The 13,727-nt window shown below is 37.1% G+C and overlaps 1 protein-coding gene across 9 annotated transcripts in view; it reads right to left on the bottom strand.

The window, feature by feature from the left end:
• LOC149241137 (pseudouridine kinase-like) overlaps window positions 1-13,120 on the bottom strand; it is a 76,020-nt gene extending 62,900 nt beyond the window's left edge. For 2 of the 9 annotated variants that reach the window (XM_089373886.1, XM_089373887.1), the window contains exons 1-8: window positions 12,467-13,115; window positions 12,206-12,337; window positions 11,380-11,482; window positions 11,242-11,289; window positions 10,850-10,947; window positions 10,603-10,717; window positions 10,435-10,517; window positions 9,581-10,175 (exon numbers count right to left, since the gene is read on the bottom strand). In XM_089373886.1, coding sequence (XP_089230012.1) covers window positions 9,810-10,175; window positions 10,435-10,517; window positions 10,603-10,717; window positions 10,850-10,947; window positions 11,242-11,289; window positions 11,380-11,482; window positions 12,206-12,337; window positions 12,467-12,550 — 1,029 coding nt within the window. In that variant the 5' untranslated portion in view covers window positions 12,551-13,115 and the 3' untranslated portion in view covers window positions 9,581-9,809. Of the gene's footprint in view, window positions 1-9,580; window positions 10,176-10,210; window positions 10,236-10,434; window positions 10,518-10,602; window positions 10,718-10,849; window positions 10,948-11,241; window positions 11,290-11,379; window positions 11,496-12,205; window positions 12,338-12,466 lie in introns of those variants that run through there. The other 7 variants (XM_089373888.1, XM_089373893.1, XM_089373891.1 and 4 more) reach the window with 7 other exon arrangements.
• Window positions 13,121-13,727: the final 607 nt, after the last annotated feature.

Raw genomic sequence — 13,727 nt, 5'->3', positions numbered from 1 at the left:
CTTGTAGGACTCCTCTTCTCAATGTCATGAACTTCAACTTTTTCATCATGGAGACTTCATATTCTAGATCTTCTTTGTACGGCATCGACCATCTTCTTCATCACTTTCCCTTCAACAAACCATAGTGTTTAACCAATAGTCATTTCATCCCTCTTTTCATCAAAAAGTCATCTAATTGTCCACATCTAGCTTTTTCTTCATACAACTACCTCTTCTAAGTCATGTTTCTTTCAGGATCTTCCATCCAATCACATGAGTACTAGTTGTAGGTGACATCTACAACTCTCATTCGACAACCCTATTTCAACCCAACCAGAGGTTTTCAAAAATAAAAAATAATCATCAAATCAAAATTACCTTTTATGATGGCCTTTCGTCATGACATCACTTTCATTCAACATCAACATCCTGCACATGTATGATTTCGTCTCCAAGACATTCAATATCAAGGGTCTCCTTTTTCAAACTTTATCATGGTCTTCATACCTTCTCCATGGAGATGTCATAGCTAATACTTCTAGTTATTGAATGTTGATCACTTATCTTATCTTATGTGACTATAGTTGCATCTTTCACAAACTCTTCTTCATTTCTTCACTTATTGCTTCCCCGGGAACTTCTTCACATAGTTCCTTTATCATAGGAACCATAATTGTCAATTACATCATATTCCATATGAAATCATATTATGTTGATTTCATGTTCTCAATATGTAGAAGAGTTCAAGGCACATTGCCTACATGCTTTCATGCATCATTTTAATGGAAGAGATACTTCTCCTTCGATCATACTCATGAGATCGAACATTCAACCATGCTATTTGCAACTATATGATGACATGACTTTATCTATCAAATATATACATACCTTTTCCTTCTTTTGGTCATCTAAACTTCCCTCTAGCAGCTTCCTTTCCTTGCTTGAAGATGAAAGTACTTCAAACAAATCAACATGTTGCACATCTTCGTCATCATACCTTACCACAGGATCCCACGCAAGGTATTCCATAGATTATCAGCGAGACACTTGCTTCTTCCAAGTAGAGGTGAAACTTTTAATGAAGTTTCCAATGGAGGATCTTGATTATCCTCATCCTACTGCTCCTTTCTAATGATGATGATGTATGATGATTTCTTTATCTTCTATCATGCTAGATGACTTTCTTCCAACCATACATACTGCTACTATGATTGTCCTTATATGCTTCTAATGGAGATGCCATGAACTACTTTCTTTTTATCATGATGACTGCTACAACCATGTAGATTTCTACTTCAGCTATCCTTCCAAGCTTCTATGACAATGTCATCTCTATTTCAATTCTAATGCATCTTGATGCTAGAGATGCTTCCTATCATGATTGCTATCTTCTACAAAATTGAAAAGAACTAAGTGAAGGAGATTATCTCAGTCATAGTAGAGATCTTTCACTTCCTCCTTTGATTTCTTCTTTTCTGATTCTTCCACTTCTTTGGTAACATGGGCTTCATTTCTTTCCTTTCTCTTCTTGTTGTCCTTCTTGAGTTTGGGACAATTTATTTTAAAGTGCCCATATTCATTACATTCATAACATTGTATTTTTGACATATCGATCTTCTTCTTTTTCTGAGGATCAAAGTTTCCAAACTTTCCTTTTCTCTGAGCCATGGCAACATATGCTTGAACTTGTTCATTTGATCCAACATTGCTTTTTGCCTTCAACCTAGTTTCTTCAATCTTACACAATGACCAAAGTCCACTTAATGGAGTGGCTTCCTTCTTTCCACAAATACTTGATACAAAGTTGCCCCATTCATCAAGTAGTGCATTGAGCACAATAGTGGTCATTTATTTATCGGACATTATTTCCCCTAACTCTTATAGTTGGTTTCTTATTTGTGACACCCTAATAAGGTATGAGGCTATCCCTTCTTCCTTTGATATCTTCATCTTGTATAGCTCAGTTCTCAATGATATAACTTATCCTGCAGTGCTTACAGAGAACAATTCTACTAGCTTATCATAGATTTCTTTCGATTTCTCCAACTTTGCTACATAAGGGATGAGGGAATCCTTAATTGATTCTATGAGGATTCTTTGAGCCCTTATTTCCCCTTTCATATAATTTGATAGTGCTTGAGCTTCCTCTTGTGATGGTTCGGAGATTGAACCCTTAACATGTCCAATAACTTCATTCTCTATGAAGATCAAATCTATCCTCTTCTTCCATGCAAGGAAATTTGATGACCCAACTAGTTTGTTGCTTTCCTTGCAGAATGAAGTAATTTTGATAGTATATTTAGACATAAATATAAAGACACTTACTTGTCAAGTGAAGATGCTCCTTTGATGATGATATCATCAACTTGATGCCTTCTTGATTTTGATGATGATTGATGATGTTTGAAGATGACAATACTTCTTCTAGAGATGTCTTTCTTCAAATATACTCGAAATGCGATCCTTTCTTCAAAGAGAGGGAGATCACCTTGATTTTTTTTATGATGATGGAAATGCTTCTTCTTACTTCCTTGGGATGTAGAAATGAAGAATATGGAGACTCCAAGATGCTTCAAATGTGTAGTCCTTCTTTCTTTGAGTGGACATAGGGTCCTTGAGGTCTTCGTTTCCTTGTGATGATGTAATCTTTTGAAATGAGTACTCGTCCTTGGTGCTTCTTCGTCCTCTTTAATGATTTCCTTGTGCTCGACCCTTATGTATCCTACTTTAATGATGTGATCTTCAAGTTGCCTCTTCTTGACTTGTCACCTTAACTTTGATACCATGTTGAGAAATCTAGGGGCAGCTAAATAGATGATTTCTCTTATTTCGATAACTTCTTGTGATGTATTTTTACTTAACATTATTAGCTTTTTCTTTCACTTAATTATTATTAGTATTCTCTATCATCAAATAGCTAACAAACAATGAAGATCAATTTGACAAGGAGACACAAAATGTAGGCTTTCAGCCAGGGCCAAAACCTCTACTTCTGAGAGGAAACCCACAAGAACTCTTATCTTCTTATATAACTTCAAATGATGAATTCCAAGACCTAAGACCCCTTGTCAAAGACCCCTCCAAGACCAAGTCAAACCTTCCTCTAACTAGCTTCTCTTTTCAGTAATTTCGACCCTAGTAATTTCTCCATAAACTTCGACCCCCAACAATTTCTCCAGCAATTTTGACCTCCAAAAGCTACTTCTGCAACTTCGATCCCCATCAGCTTTTTTTGGAGAAATCCTAGCTCTTGCACATGTGGAAAATATGGTGATTTCTCCCTCTTTTCTCCCTCGTTTGAATTGACCTTTTCTTCTTAGAGACTCGCCTTGCAAAGTATGCCAATTGGTGCCCTAACTTGACTTCTGCAATTTGGTCTTAGCTGCTGCAATAGGTGCCCTAGTTTTCTCGCACGTGTGAAGGATAGAGGCCCAAAAACAATCCGAAACTTCGCTTTCCTTTTCTTCTTCTAGTCCTCCTCTTCTTCGCACCTTTTTCTCTTCCTTGATCGAACTTCTTGTGTGGAGTGTGTGTGTCTTTCAAATGAGGTCAAAGTCTCTAATATATCGGCTTCTCTTCTAGGTCGAATAGCTGCTTGGAGGCCAACTCGTCCTCTCATGAATGCCAACTTGATCTTTGCTTGTTGACAAGGTCTTAGAGGGTCTTTTGACTTTACATAAATTTTCTTTACAATATATAACATGCCGAAAAGGGTCTTTCATACATGACAATGACTCAATTGACTTGTGGACTCAATGACAAGCCCTATAAGCACTCAATGGGTGCTTGACCTATAAATCAAATAACCTTAAGCATGAAACCCATGCATCAAGAATGACAATAATAAATTTCTTTTCTCTTTAATATCAAATACATAAAATATTGATTACATATGTCATTATGAGGACCGGACCTTGTTACATATTTCAACAATGGCATCCCAAGAATACATGCAAGGTGGTATTTAACAATGTTGTTAAAAGCGCGATCGGGATTAAATCGGCGCCGGGAAAAAAGCGGAAAAAATCGGCAAAAGCGGGAAAAAAGCGTTTGGCACAAAAATATTCATTTTTTTTCATTTTTTTTCATTTTTTTTAATATCTAAACCATCTACAACATAAAATAAATACATTGACACATAAATATGATAAAAAAACTAATATATAAGATGTTTAATATCATTTCTAGCGCTAAAATCACACATAACATTGAATCATGTCCTGAATAGTAAGTCCTGAGTCCCAACTCAGCCTCAAAATATCAACAAAAAATATGATAATGTATCTCATCATGTCATAATGTCATATACAATAAAATGAAAGTCTAAGACTCTAATCCTATTGATTTCCTCTGCCCCTCTTGCGAGAAAATGTCACTGCTTTCCCTTTCCCCCTAGATGAAGATGCTGGTGCCTGTGCTGGTGGAAATGGCAGTGGAGTATGACGTGCTCTAGAAGCTGAAGAAGTAGAAGTAGCAGCTACTGTAGGTAGACGGAGACCACGTCCTCTACTGGTGGTAGTGGTAGCCCGGGTAGGCGGTGTCACCTCCTCCTCCTGCTCCTCCAACTGCTCCTGCTCCTGCTCCTGCTCCTCCTCCTCCTCCTCCTCCTCCTCCCCCTCCTCCTCCCCCTCATCCTGCACTAACCAATCATCAGTGGGATCCATGAGAGGCCTCTCGGTCTCAACCCTCCATTCAGCAGTGGTGTCAATCCCATCCAATGAGATGGCTTCCATATCAGGTGTCTTCTCTAGTTGCCTCACCCACAATCGAAGATTGTAGTAGACATAGACCATGTCATTAAGTCTATGGGACTCCAACCTGTACAAAGTTCATGAAATAATAATTAATAATTAATATTATAAAAAAAATATTGTTTAATGAATTCAAAAATTTATTTGGAAATTTGCAATATTTTAAATGTTTAAGTGTTAAGTTGTTAACCTATTGCGCTTCTTGTTGTGTATTTTTTCAAATACACTCCAATTGCGCTCACATCCTGAGGAGCTGCATGTTTGGTTGAGGATGCGTACGGCAAGCTTTTGCAAAAGGGGTACTCTGCCACCATACATCTTCCACCATGCGTCTACAACAAAATTACAAATAAAATTTTAAATAAACATAAGAAAAAAATGGAATTTGAAGAGACAATGAAATTTGAAACAAAGTTACAAAGTACAAACTAAAAAATACCTGGCATTTTAATCGTCCTATCAGTGACAGCCATCTCAAAGCCAAATGTGCCACCTAACATCTTATATGTCTCAATTTGTTTAGAGATCTCTATACGTTGTTCTGGAGATCTCACCATCTTCTGGACACAGGTTAATAATCCATCCACGATCTCAGCATCAAAATCAAACCCACATGCATAAGAAAATGCAGGGTTCAGGAAAAGCCCAGCAGCATGAATGGGACGATGGAGTGTGTTGTTCCATCGTTCATCAATCACTTCCCATAGAAGGAGTTGTCTCTGAAACCCATCATCTCCCTTATCATCATAGTAGGACCGAATGGCTTCTTTGGCCATGTCCATGGCTTCATACAAATAGCCCATTGCGGGCTTCTCACCATCAACCAACCGAAGAACCTTTACCAAAGGTTCAGTAACAGCGCACACCTCCTGCACTCCCGCCCAGAAGTCTTCCTGGTATGAAACTAGTCTGCACACGGCCTCTCCTTCTGGTTTGCGGCTCATTGACGAAGCACGCCACTCCTCTGAAAGAAACATTCTCTTCAAATCCCACATAGAATTCAAGAGGGATTGAAGAGATATGAAACTCGTCGCAAACCGTGTAATGGCGGGGCACACCAACTCTTTGTTGTTGGTGCATTTTCTCATCAAGCTAAGCACAGATGTGTGATTGTAAATAAATTTTGTGATGCTTTTTGATGAGTCAACAATATCTTTGACAAAGGGAATTTTCCCTATGTCCTCTAACATCAAATCAATACAATGGGCAGCACAAGGTGTCCAAAATAAAGTAGGATGCCTGTCCATAAGCATTCTACCAGCAGCAACATAATTTGCAGCATTGTCCGTTATGACTTGGACAACATTTTCTGCACCCACCTCCAAAATAAACACATCCAGCAAATCACATAAAGTTCTTGCATCTTTGATTTGATGAGTTGCATCAATAGATTTGATAAACATAGTCCCCTTGGGACAACTAACCAAGAAGTTTATAAGGGTTCTCCCCTTTTGGTCAGTCCAACCATCTGACATAACAGTGCATCCTGTTTGTGCCCATGATGCCCTAAAATCCTCCAATCTTTGGGTGCAGTCACGCTTTTCCTCTTGAAGAATCCGGCCTCTGAAATCATGAAGAGAAGGGATTTTGTACCCCGGGCCAACACTGGCAATAGCATCAACAGTAGGTTGGAAAAATGGATTATTCCTTACAATGCTGAAAGGAATATCACTCCAGAGGAGAAATTTTGCCATCAACCTATCAGCTTGTTCTTTTTCAGTTCTTTTTAGCATTGAACTGATAGTTGGTTGTGAACCAGGTGTGGTTCGAGGAACAAAAAATGATGATGCAGCTACCGGATTGACTGACGCTGCAGTAGAACCAATGCCACTTGGCCCACTTCCTTCAGCTGACCTTTTTAGTTGCCTTTTGAGTTCTTCTTTGGCCTCTCTAGTGTGCTCTAATTCTCCCAATGCTCTCATGGCTCTTTGGATAATTTTAGGATTTGTATTTATACAGGGCCCCACATCACGTCCAGGGATTTGTGCAAGGTGGAACTTCAACCTGTACACCCCCCCGCTTATCTCCTTTCCACGCAACTTGCAATTCAAGGTTTGTCTATCATTCGGAGCTTTAGGTTCACCATATTCCCAGAAAGGATCCAATTTCCTTGGCATGTTTGTTTTTGAATTTTGAATTTGCAAACCTATGGAAAAATAAGGATTAGGAAATAGGAATTTAGGATTACATAATACAAATTACAATTTAGCATTTACAAAATTACAAGTTAATTATTTCCAAAATCCCAATTTCCAAACCCAAGTTACCCAACCAAATGCCAATGGCAAATGCCAAAAAACAATGAAAATTCAAAAAACATAAACAATGTTTAAAAAAAATGAAAAAATAAAAATAAAAAATTGGTTCTCATAGTCATAACAAATTACCCATCCCAAATCAATGAAAAATTACAAAAAATTCTTTAAAAACAATGAAAAACAAAGTTTTTAAAGAAGCAAAACAAAAAAAAATTAATCTACATACCGTTTTTATGGACAAATTGGTGATCTTGTCTTGGATTTCTCCTAAAAACACTTGGATTCGCTCCCAAACTCGACCCAAACCCTTCAGCTCCTCTCCTTCAGCTCTTCTCCTCCTCCTCCGCGCGGCGACAGTCAAATGACATAAAAAAAATTCGTTTTTCCCTATTAAAAGCCCGCTGCCCGCGCCCTCGGCGATTTTTTCGAAAAAAATCGCGATTTTTTCCGAAAAAATCGTTATAAAAAAAATACGGCGATTTTTTGGGATAAAAATCGCGATTTTTTTGAAAAAATCGCGATTTTATCGCGATTTTAACAACACTGGTATTTAAACCTATGTACGCCACCACAACATGGTAGGTTGAAAAATTTCCATTTCAGCTTTAACTGATCCTGGAATCTTTTCACTGTAAATCCATGAAAATGCATTTTCCCTCTGAATTTCTACTGTCTTGGTTTAAGATTATGCCATCATTATGGTTTAGGGCCAGTTTACAAAGTATGTAGGAAAGAGGTTCTGCCACAGTTTACAATTTCTGATTTCTGATTTTTTCCAGATTATGACTGTTATGGCACAGACAGCCTTGAAATTCCTGAAAAAGACAATAGATGACAAATAAATAAATAAACAAGCCTATGAACAGTATCTAAAGCCCCTAAAACCCTAACAGCAGAGAAGAAACATGAAAATGAGCATGTAGAGGTACCTCTTGGTCTTGAAAATATGCTGTAACAGTTGCTCATATGAAACCCTAGTTTTTTGCTGCACTGTGAAACAGTAAAACCTTGCCATATGCTATTGCTATGATGCAATAAATACATTGACAGATACCCTAGATCATAGATGCATTGATTTGTCCTCTTCTCTGTCAATTTGTGGCTTGCAGTGGTTGTGGGAGAGATAAAAAAATGCACAGAACTAAAAGATTGAGCAAATTCAGTGCCTTTTGGGTCTATATATATTATAGACAGCCAACCAAGTTTGACCCCAAGTCTGAAAAACTCTCTTCAGAGCTAACCTGATCCATACTTGCAATTTGGCACAATTTGGAAAGTATGGATTGCGAGTCCTGCTTCACTGTCTTGTACATTGGGAAGGCATTTTCTCTCAAAGAACGTATACTTCAAAGCCCTTTTGCAACTACTGCTGAGATTACCTCCCCTTTCATCCATATAAAGACACAAAGGAGGTCAAGCAACCTGCAGCTACTTATTTGAACAACACTAGGACTATCCAGCATTGCTCCCTGGCCTGCACCACCCAGATTCCAGACTGTGCCACACTGAGAGGTCCTAAAGGATGCCGAGACACTCGAGAGTGCCCATGCAGGACACTTACTCAGAGATGCATTATTAGTTTATTTCCTTCTACTGGGATTTTCAGCCTTGGATGTTAGGAGGGATTCAGCTTTGTACTTCTTCATCCTCTGCCTCGACCACCATCACGAGTGTGTTGTGTCGCACAAGATTACTTTCTAGGGCCCTATCAGCTTAGGGACTCTCCAACGGGAAATTTTCAGTAGAGACTTGGTGTCAACATTTGTAATATTGATTCAAATGATGAGCAGGGCTAAACCCCTCCTTCCTTATGGCAGAGGTATCTTATTTCAAGATATCTTTCTTTATTGGCACTCATTCACTTTCTAGGGTTTTCCCTCTTGGAAGTTGGGATAACTTACTTGTACACCTATGTTTATGTCATTTCATTTCATGTCTCTCTTGTACTCATCATTCATTTCATTTTTATGGGTGTCTTTATTACGCCATCTCTTTTGCTTGATTATTATTGTTGATTGTTTTTGCTGGTCCCTTCAATCTATCTCGATCTTTAGTGGACATTTATACAAATTAATAATTATAATTTCAAGTTCTAAGTGCTTCTCTTTAGCTACCACTCCAAGGTGAGAACTACTAAGTTAAAGTCCCTAAACATGAGTGTCTCTTCTTTCCCTCCCCTTCTTCAAAAAGAGATGACACCCCATCTTCACAATGCAACAATATTTTTATATATTCTAAATTGGACTGTCAAATTGCTACTAAATTTACACTTTCAAACCATGGGCCTTTGCACTGAGCTTTCTCAAAAATTCCATCTGCTGTGCATATAATCCATACCAAAAATGACACGGTGAGCCAGTAAAGTCCAGATGTAGAATTTATAATCAACTTGTTAACCATGTAAATGGCAAATAAGATATCTAAAAAGACACAGGGATACAATATCTTGAAGACCACTCATACATCTAGAGTTTCAAACCTTCTAAGAGTAACAAAAACTATGGCAATTTACAACTTTACATATTTCAAAAAGAGAAAAAACAACATGATCAAATATGCAATACAACGATGATTCCATGTAGAACAGTTTACCTGAAACCATTGTTAGAGATAAATGAGAAGGTACATTCAGTTCAGATTCAACTGCCCGCTTTGCTACCGCCACACCAAAAGCCATACTTTCTATTATGTCCTTTCCAACACAAAGAGCTGCAAGGGTACCACCCACAAAGCAATCACCTGCACCTGTTAGGCATAAAATTGATGCAGGCAAAGCTGGAAAATGTAAGCAATTGAAGTGGAGAATTTTCTTCCCAGATTCCTAGTATCTGGCATGGTAATTATTTGAGAACTTTGGCTTCTCAACAGTTGACAGAGCCAGTTGCCCACTGCCTGTTCGACCCTTTTCAAACTGATCGCTTTTAGAACCATTTATAGGAATCACTGTTAAACTAGATACCTCTTTAAAACACAGAAACACACCAGAGGATCCAAGTGTCAAAACAATAAACTTAACACCCTCATCTAGCAATATACTGATGGCTGGTTTGAAAATTTCATAGATTGCTTCAACATTCATTTTCTTGCCATCATTCTCCAGGATTTGAAGAGACTGAGACAAATTTAAAGAAGATATTGACTCTGCCATAGCAATAAGTTCAGACTCGTTAGGTGAAACAAAAGTGACCTGCACAGCAATTCAAGCAATGAGTTAGGGCATACTAAATATTTCCTCGAAGATGCAAATCTGCAGGAGGCACAAAAGGAAAATAGATGGGCTGCAACAACCTCAATGAAACACAATTTGCAATACATAAAATTACTCATTACTTACTAAATATTTCCTCGAAGATGCAAATCTGCAGCAGGCACAAAAGGAAAATAGATGGGCTGCAACAACCTCAACGAAACAGAATTTGCAATACATAAAATTACTCATTACTTACATATTTTACAATACTTCTGACTCTAGCTGATTTGGCAAATGATACAGGCTCAAACCAAACAGGTGTATTTGATTCCTTGGCCACTGCAAATCAAGAGAAATCTGATGCATAAGATCACTGTTGCCCATATAGATGTAAGTACAACAGCATCAAAGTCTGTAAACTTACAATTGCAAGCTGCCTCAAGGGCCAGAGGATGTAAATTTGCATCAATCATCAACAAAGGTGCAGAGCCAAAATAGCTCCTAAACTGATTTATCCATTCTGCTGTCAAGGATTCTTCCTGTCATCTCAAACGGTCATGAAAAACATGAATTATGAAATTTAACAGTACACTCTTTCTGGCATTCTCCCAAACCGCTTTAGAGAGGATGTCTACGAAAAGAATTATTTTCCATGGTCAGTTGTAACTTACAACTGCCTGCACGTCTGCAACAGCGGATGCTATTTCTCCTGCACTGTCAAATATGTTTGATACAACAGGGGTTGCTACATTCTTACACTTGCGGATTCCTGAAATTCCAATACAAAATAACATGTTTGGACTACTACTTGCAGTGCCAAAAGTGATCGCATAAATGAAAATGACCGTAGTAGCAACTTGTTATTCTTAATGTGAATACGTATAACGAAATCAAAAAACTCTTGGGTTCAATTCCCATGATCTTAAGTAACTAATATAATACACAAATAGATACAAGAAAGATGCAGCTATTGACGTAGAAATGCATCCTCGACCAAATGCATACCAGTTTGTGAACTTAATGCAACTAAGCAAATTAAGGATGAGAGTTAGTTTGAACTTACCATCTATGGACAAACCAAGGGACTTACAGTTGTCAAGCAATGTTTTTCCTGCACAAGACAATACAGACAGAATCCATAGAACATCTCAAATAAATCGACAAGTTACCAGATAGATGACTAAGCAATACGGAACCATACCTGCCATGTCTTCTCCAACAACACTGATGATAAAGGGCTTAACTCCGAGTCTTTGCATACACTCAGCGACATTTCTGGATACTCCCCCGCTTAAATATGTGACCTGCAACATATGCCTGAGACTATTGCTGATTCAAACTTCGACAAAACATTCAGAAATGGGCATTACATAAATTTGAAGCTAACTCATTTCTTACAACATATTTTCAGAGAATAATTCAATTTTTTGTCTACTGATTTGAACAAACTAGGGAAATGCTAAAATTCAAGAAACAGTTTTTTGAAATAAGTGCTTCCTTTAAACTTGAGAAGTATTACAGGTAACTCAGATATGTTAAGCAGCACAAGAAATGTGCATTTTCACAACCATTAATTATAAGAACTTTCCTTCAGCTAAGCTGCCATGACAGGGGCACTTCTCCATCGATATCATTTAGAACATGCAATTTGCCTAACCACTTATTTGCACCTTTGGCAATTTAACCTTAACGGGTGGCCTGATATGCAATGGTTCCTCTAGACCACTACCCCCATTGGAAAAATCAGGAAAATTTAAAAGAATATTAATAATCAAAACTTTTATATATATTCAAACAAATGGATGATTGGATAAAGCAGGAATATTTAAAAGAATATTGATAATCCAAAATTTTATACATATTCAAACAAATGGATGATTGGATAAAGCAGGAATATTTAAAAGAATACTGATAATCCAAAATTTTATATATATTCAAACAAATGGATGAACGTTTAGCTTTTCCCAAGACTTTAATGGATGATCAAAATTTATATAAAGGTCAATTTTGGAAGACAAGGGTTTTACCTGACCAGGAGTGGTAGTACCTGCACGGATATTTTTTGCAGCCTTAGCATGAATATCCAAAACCAAACCTCCTATAATCACAGTATGACCCTCTCGCTCATAACTTGAATGCTTTCCACCATTTCCTAAACACTGCAAGCATCATAACACCCCACGTGAACTCTGACTTGTATTGGAATGTGCAATGAAACTCCACTATCTTATAACGAAAGGGAAACAAATTCATGCAGGATGCCAAAGGGAATTAGCAAGGGTTGTTACAGCATTGAAAGAAATGTTAGTCCTTGAGGGATTCAAATGCTGTGAAATAGTCCCAATACGCTCGAGTATTCTTCTTTCTCCCATTCTTCAGAATTTGGGTATTCAGTGTGATCTAAGTATGGATAGTTATTGATATTGCTGTAAATAGGTAGATAGTTATTGGTATTGCTTTAAAAAGGTCGGCTATATGAAGAAATAATCTGTTTTATAAGCTATCTTTAACCTTTTACACTTAAATAATGATGTCTGTCTTTCTTTCATTCAAACCATCAGCACCTGCTTCACAGAGATAAATTGAATAAAAATGTGAAGTGCACAGAGGGGTTTTACAACCATGCTACTGTATTGAAATAATATCATCCTACGGGACACGTTAAGCCTGAGCGCGAGTTAGCCCATCGAATGCAGCGATTTGCATTGATCTGCGGAATTTTGTTATTTGTTTGACCGATATATGTCGATTTCGGACCACATATTTGGCCAAACATAGGGATGCTTCATCCGTCTCGTTTCTCTGGGCAGTGTGTACAGCTGGAAGACTAAGGTTCCTTTTTTGGATTATGAATATCGCTTATTCAGGATGCACTCGTACTGGCGTCAGGTTCAGGTCAGTGGCGTTGGAATGGGAGTTTACATCAATTAACTATTGGATTGTAGATTGCTGAGTCAGGGTGCCCTCGTACTAATGTCGGGTTATGGTCGTGGTCAAGTTACTACGGGAATTTTCCTGCAATTGGGGTTACGGTCATGGCCATGGTATACTCGGAAGTTACTACAATTAGTTTAGTTTCATGTAACATCTCTATCTACTGATACCATTTTCAAAATATTTATGTGACAAGAATCTTAAGCTAATTACAAGATTATTATATTAAATATTTAGTTTTGTTTTTGATGGTTTTTTAGTTGCTTTTAGCCAAAAATTTATGTTGTCTATTTATAATTTAATATTAAGAATCTAATTTTAATTATTTTTTATTATTATTTTATCAAGTCAATTACAAGATTATTATATTAAGCATTCAATTTTGTTTTTCACTTTTTATTAGTTTGCTTTTGACCAAAATTTATGTTGCTTATTCATAGTTTAACATTAGGAATTCAAGTTTTGTTATTTTTTATTATTATTTAAATTTATTTATTTCTAAGGTGATTGGTTGAGGTCTTATTATTATAAGTTGTTTAGTAACTTTCATTTCTATTAGTTACTATTTTTACATTTTTATTTAACTTTTTTATTTTTATTATTTTTTTCTTATTT

The sequence above is a fragment of the Pinus tabuliformis genome, chromosome 8 (genome assembly GCF_031772625.1).
Source record: "Pinus tabuliformis cultivar Carrire ecotype Pingquan chromosome 8, CPIR1, whole genome shotgun sequence".
NCBI lineage: Eukaryota > Viridiplantae > Streptophyta > Pinopsida > Pinales > Pinaceae > Pinus > Pinus tabuliformis.
The sequence above is the reverse complement of the archived record's forward strand: the minus strand, read 5'-3'. Positions and strand labels throughout refer to the sequence as shown.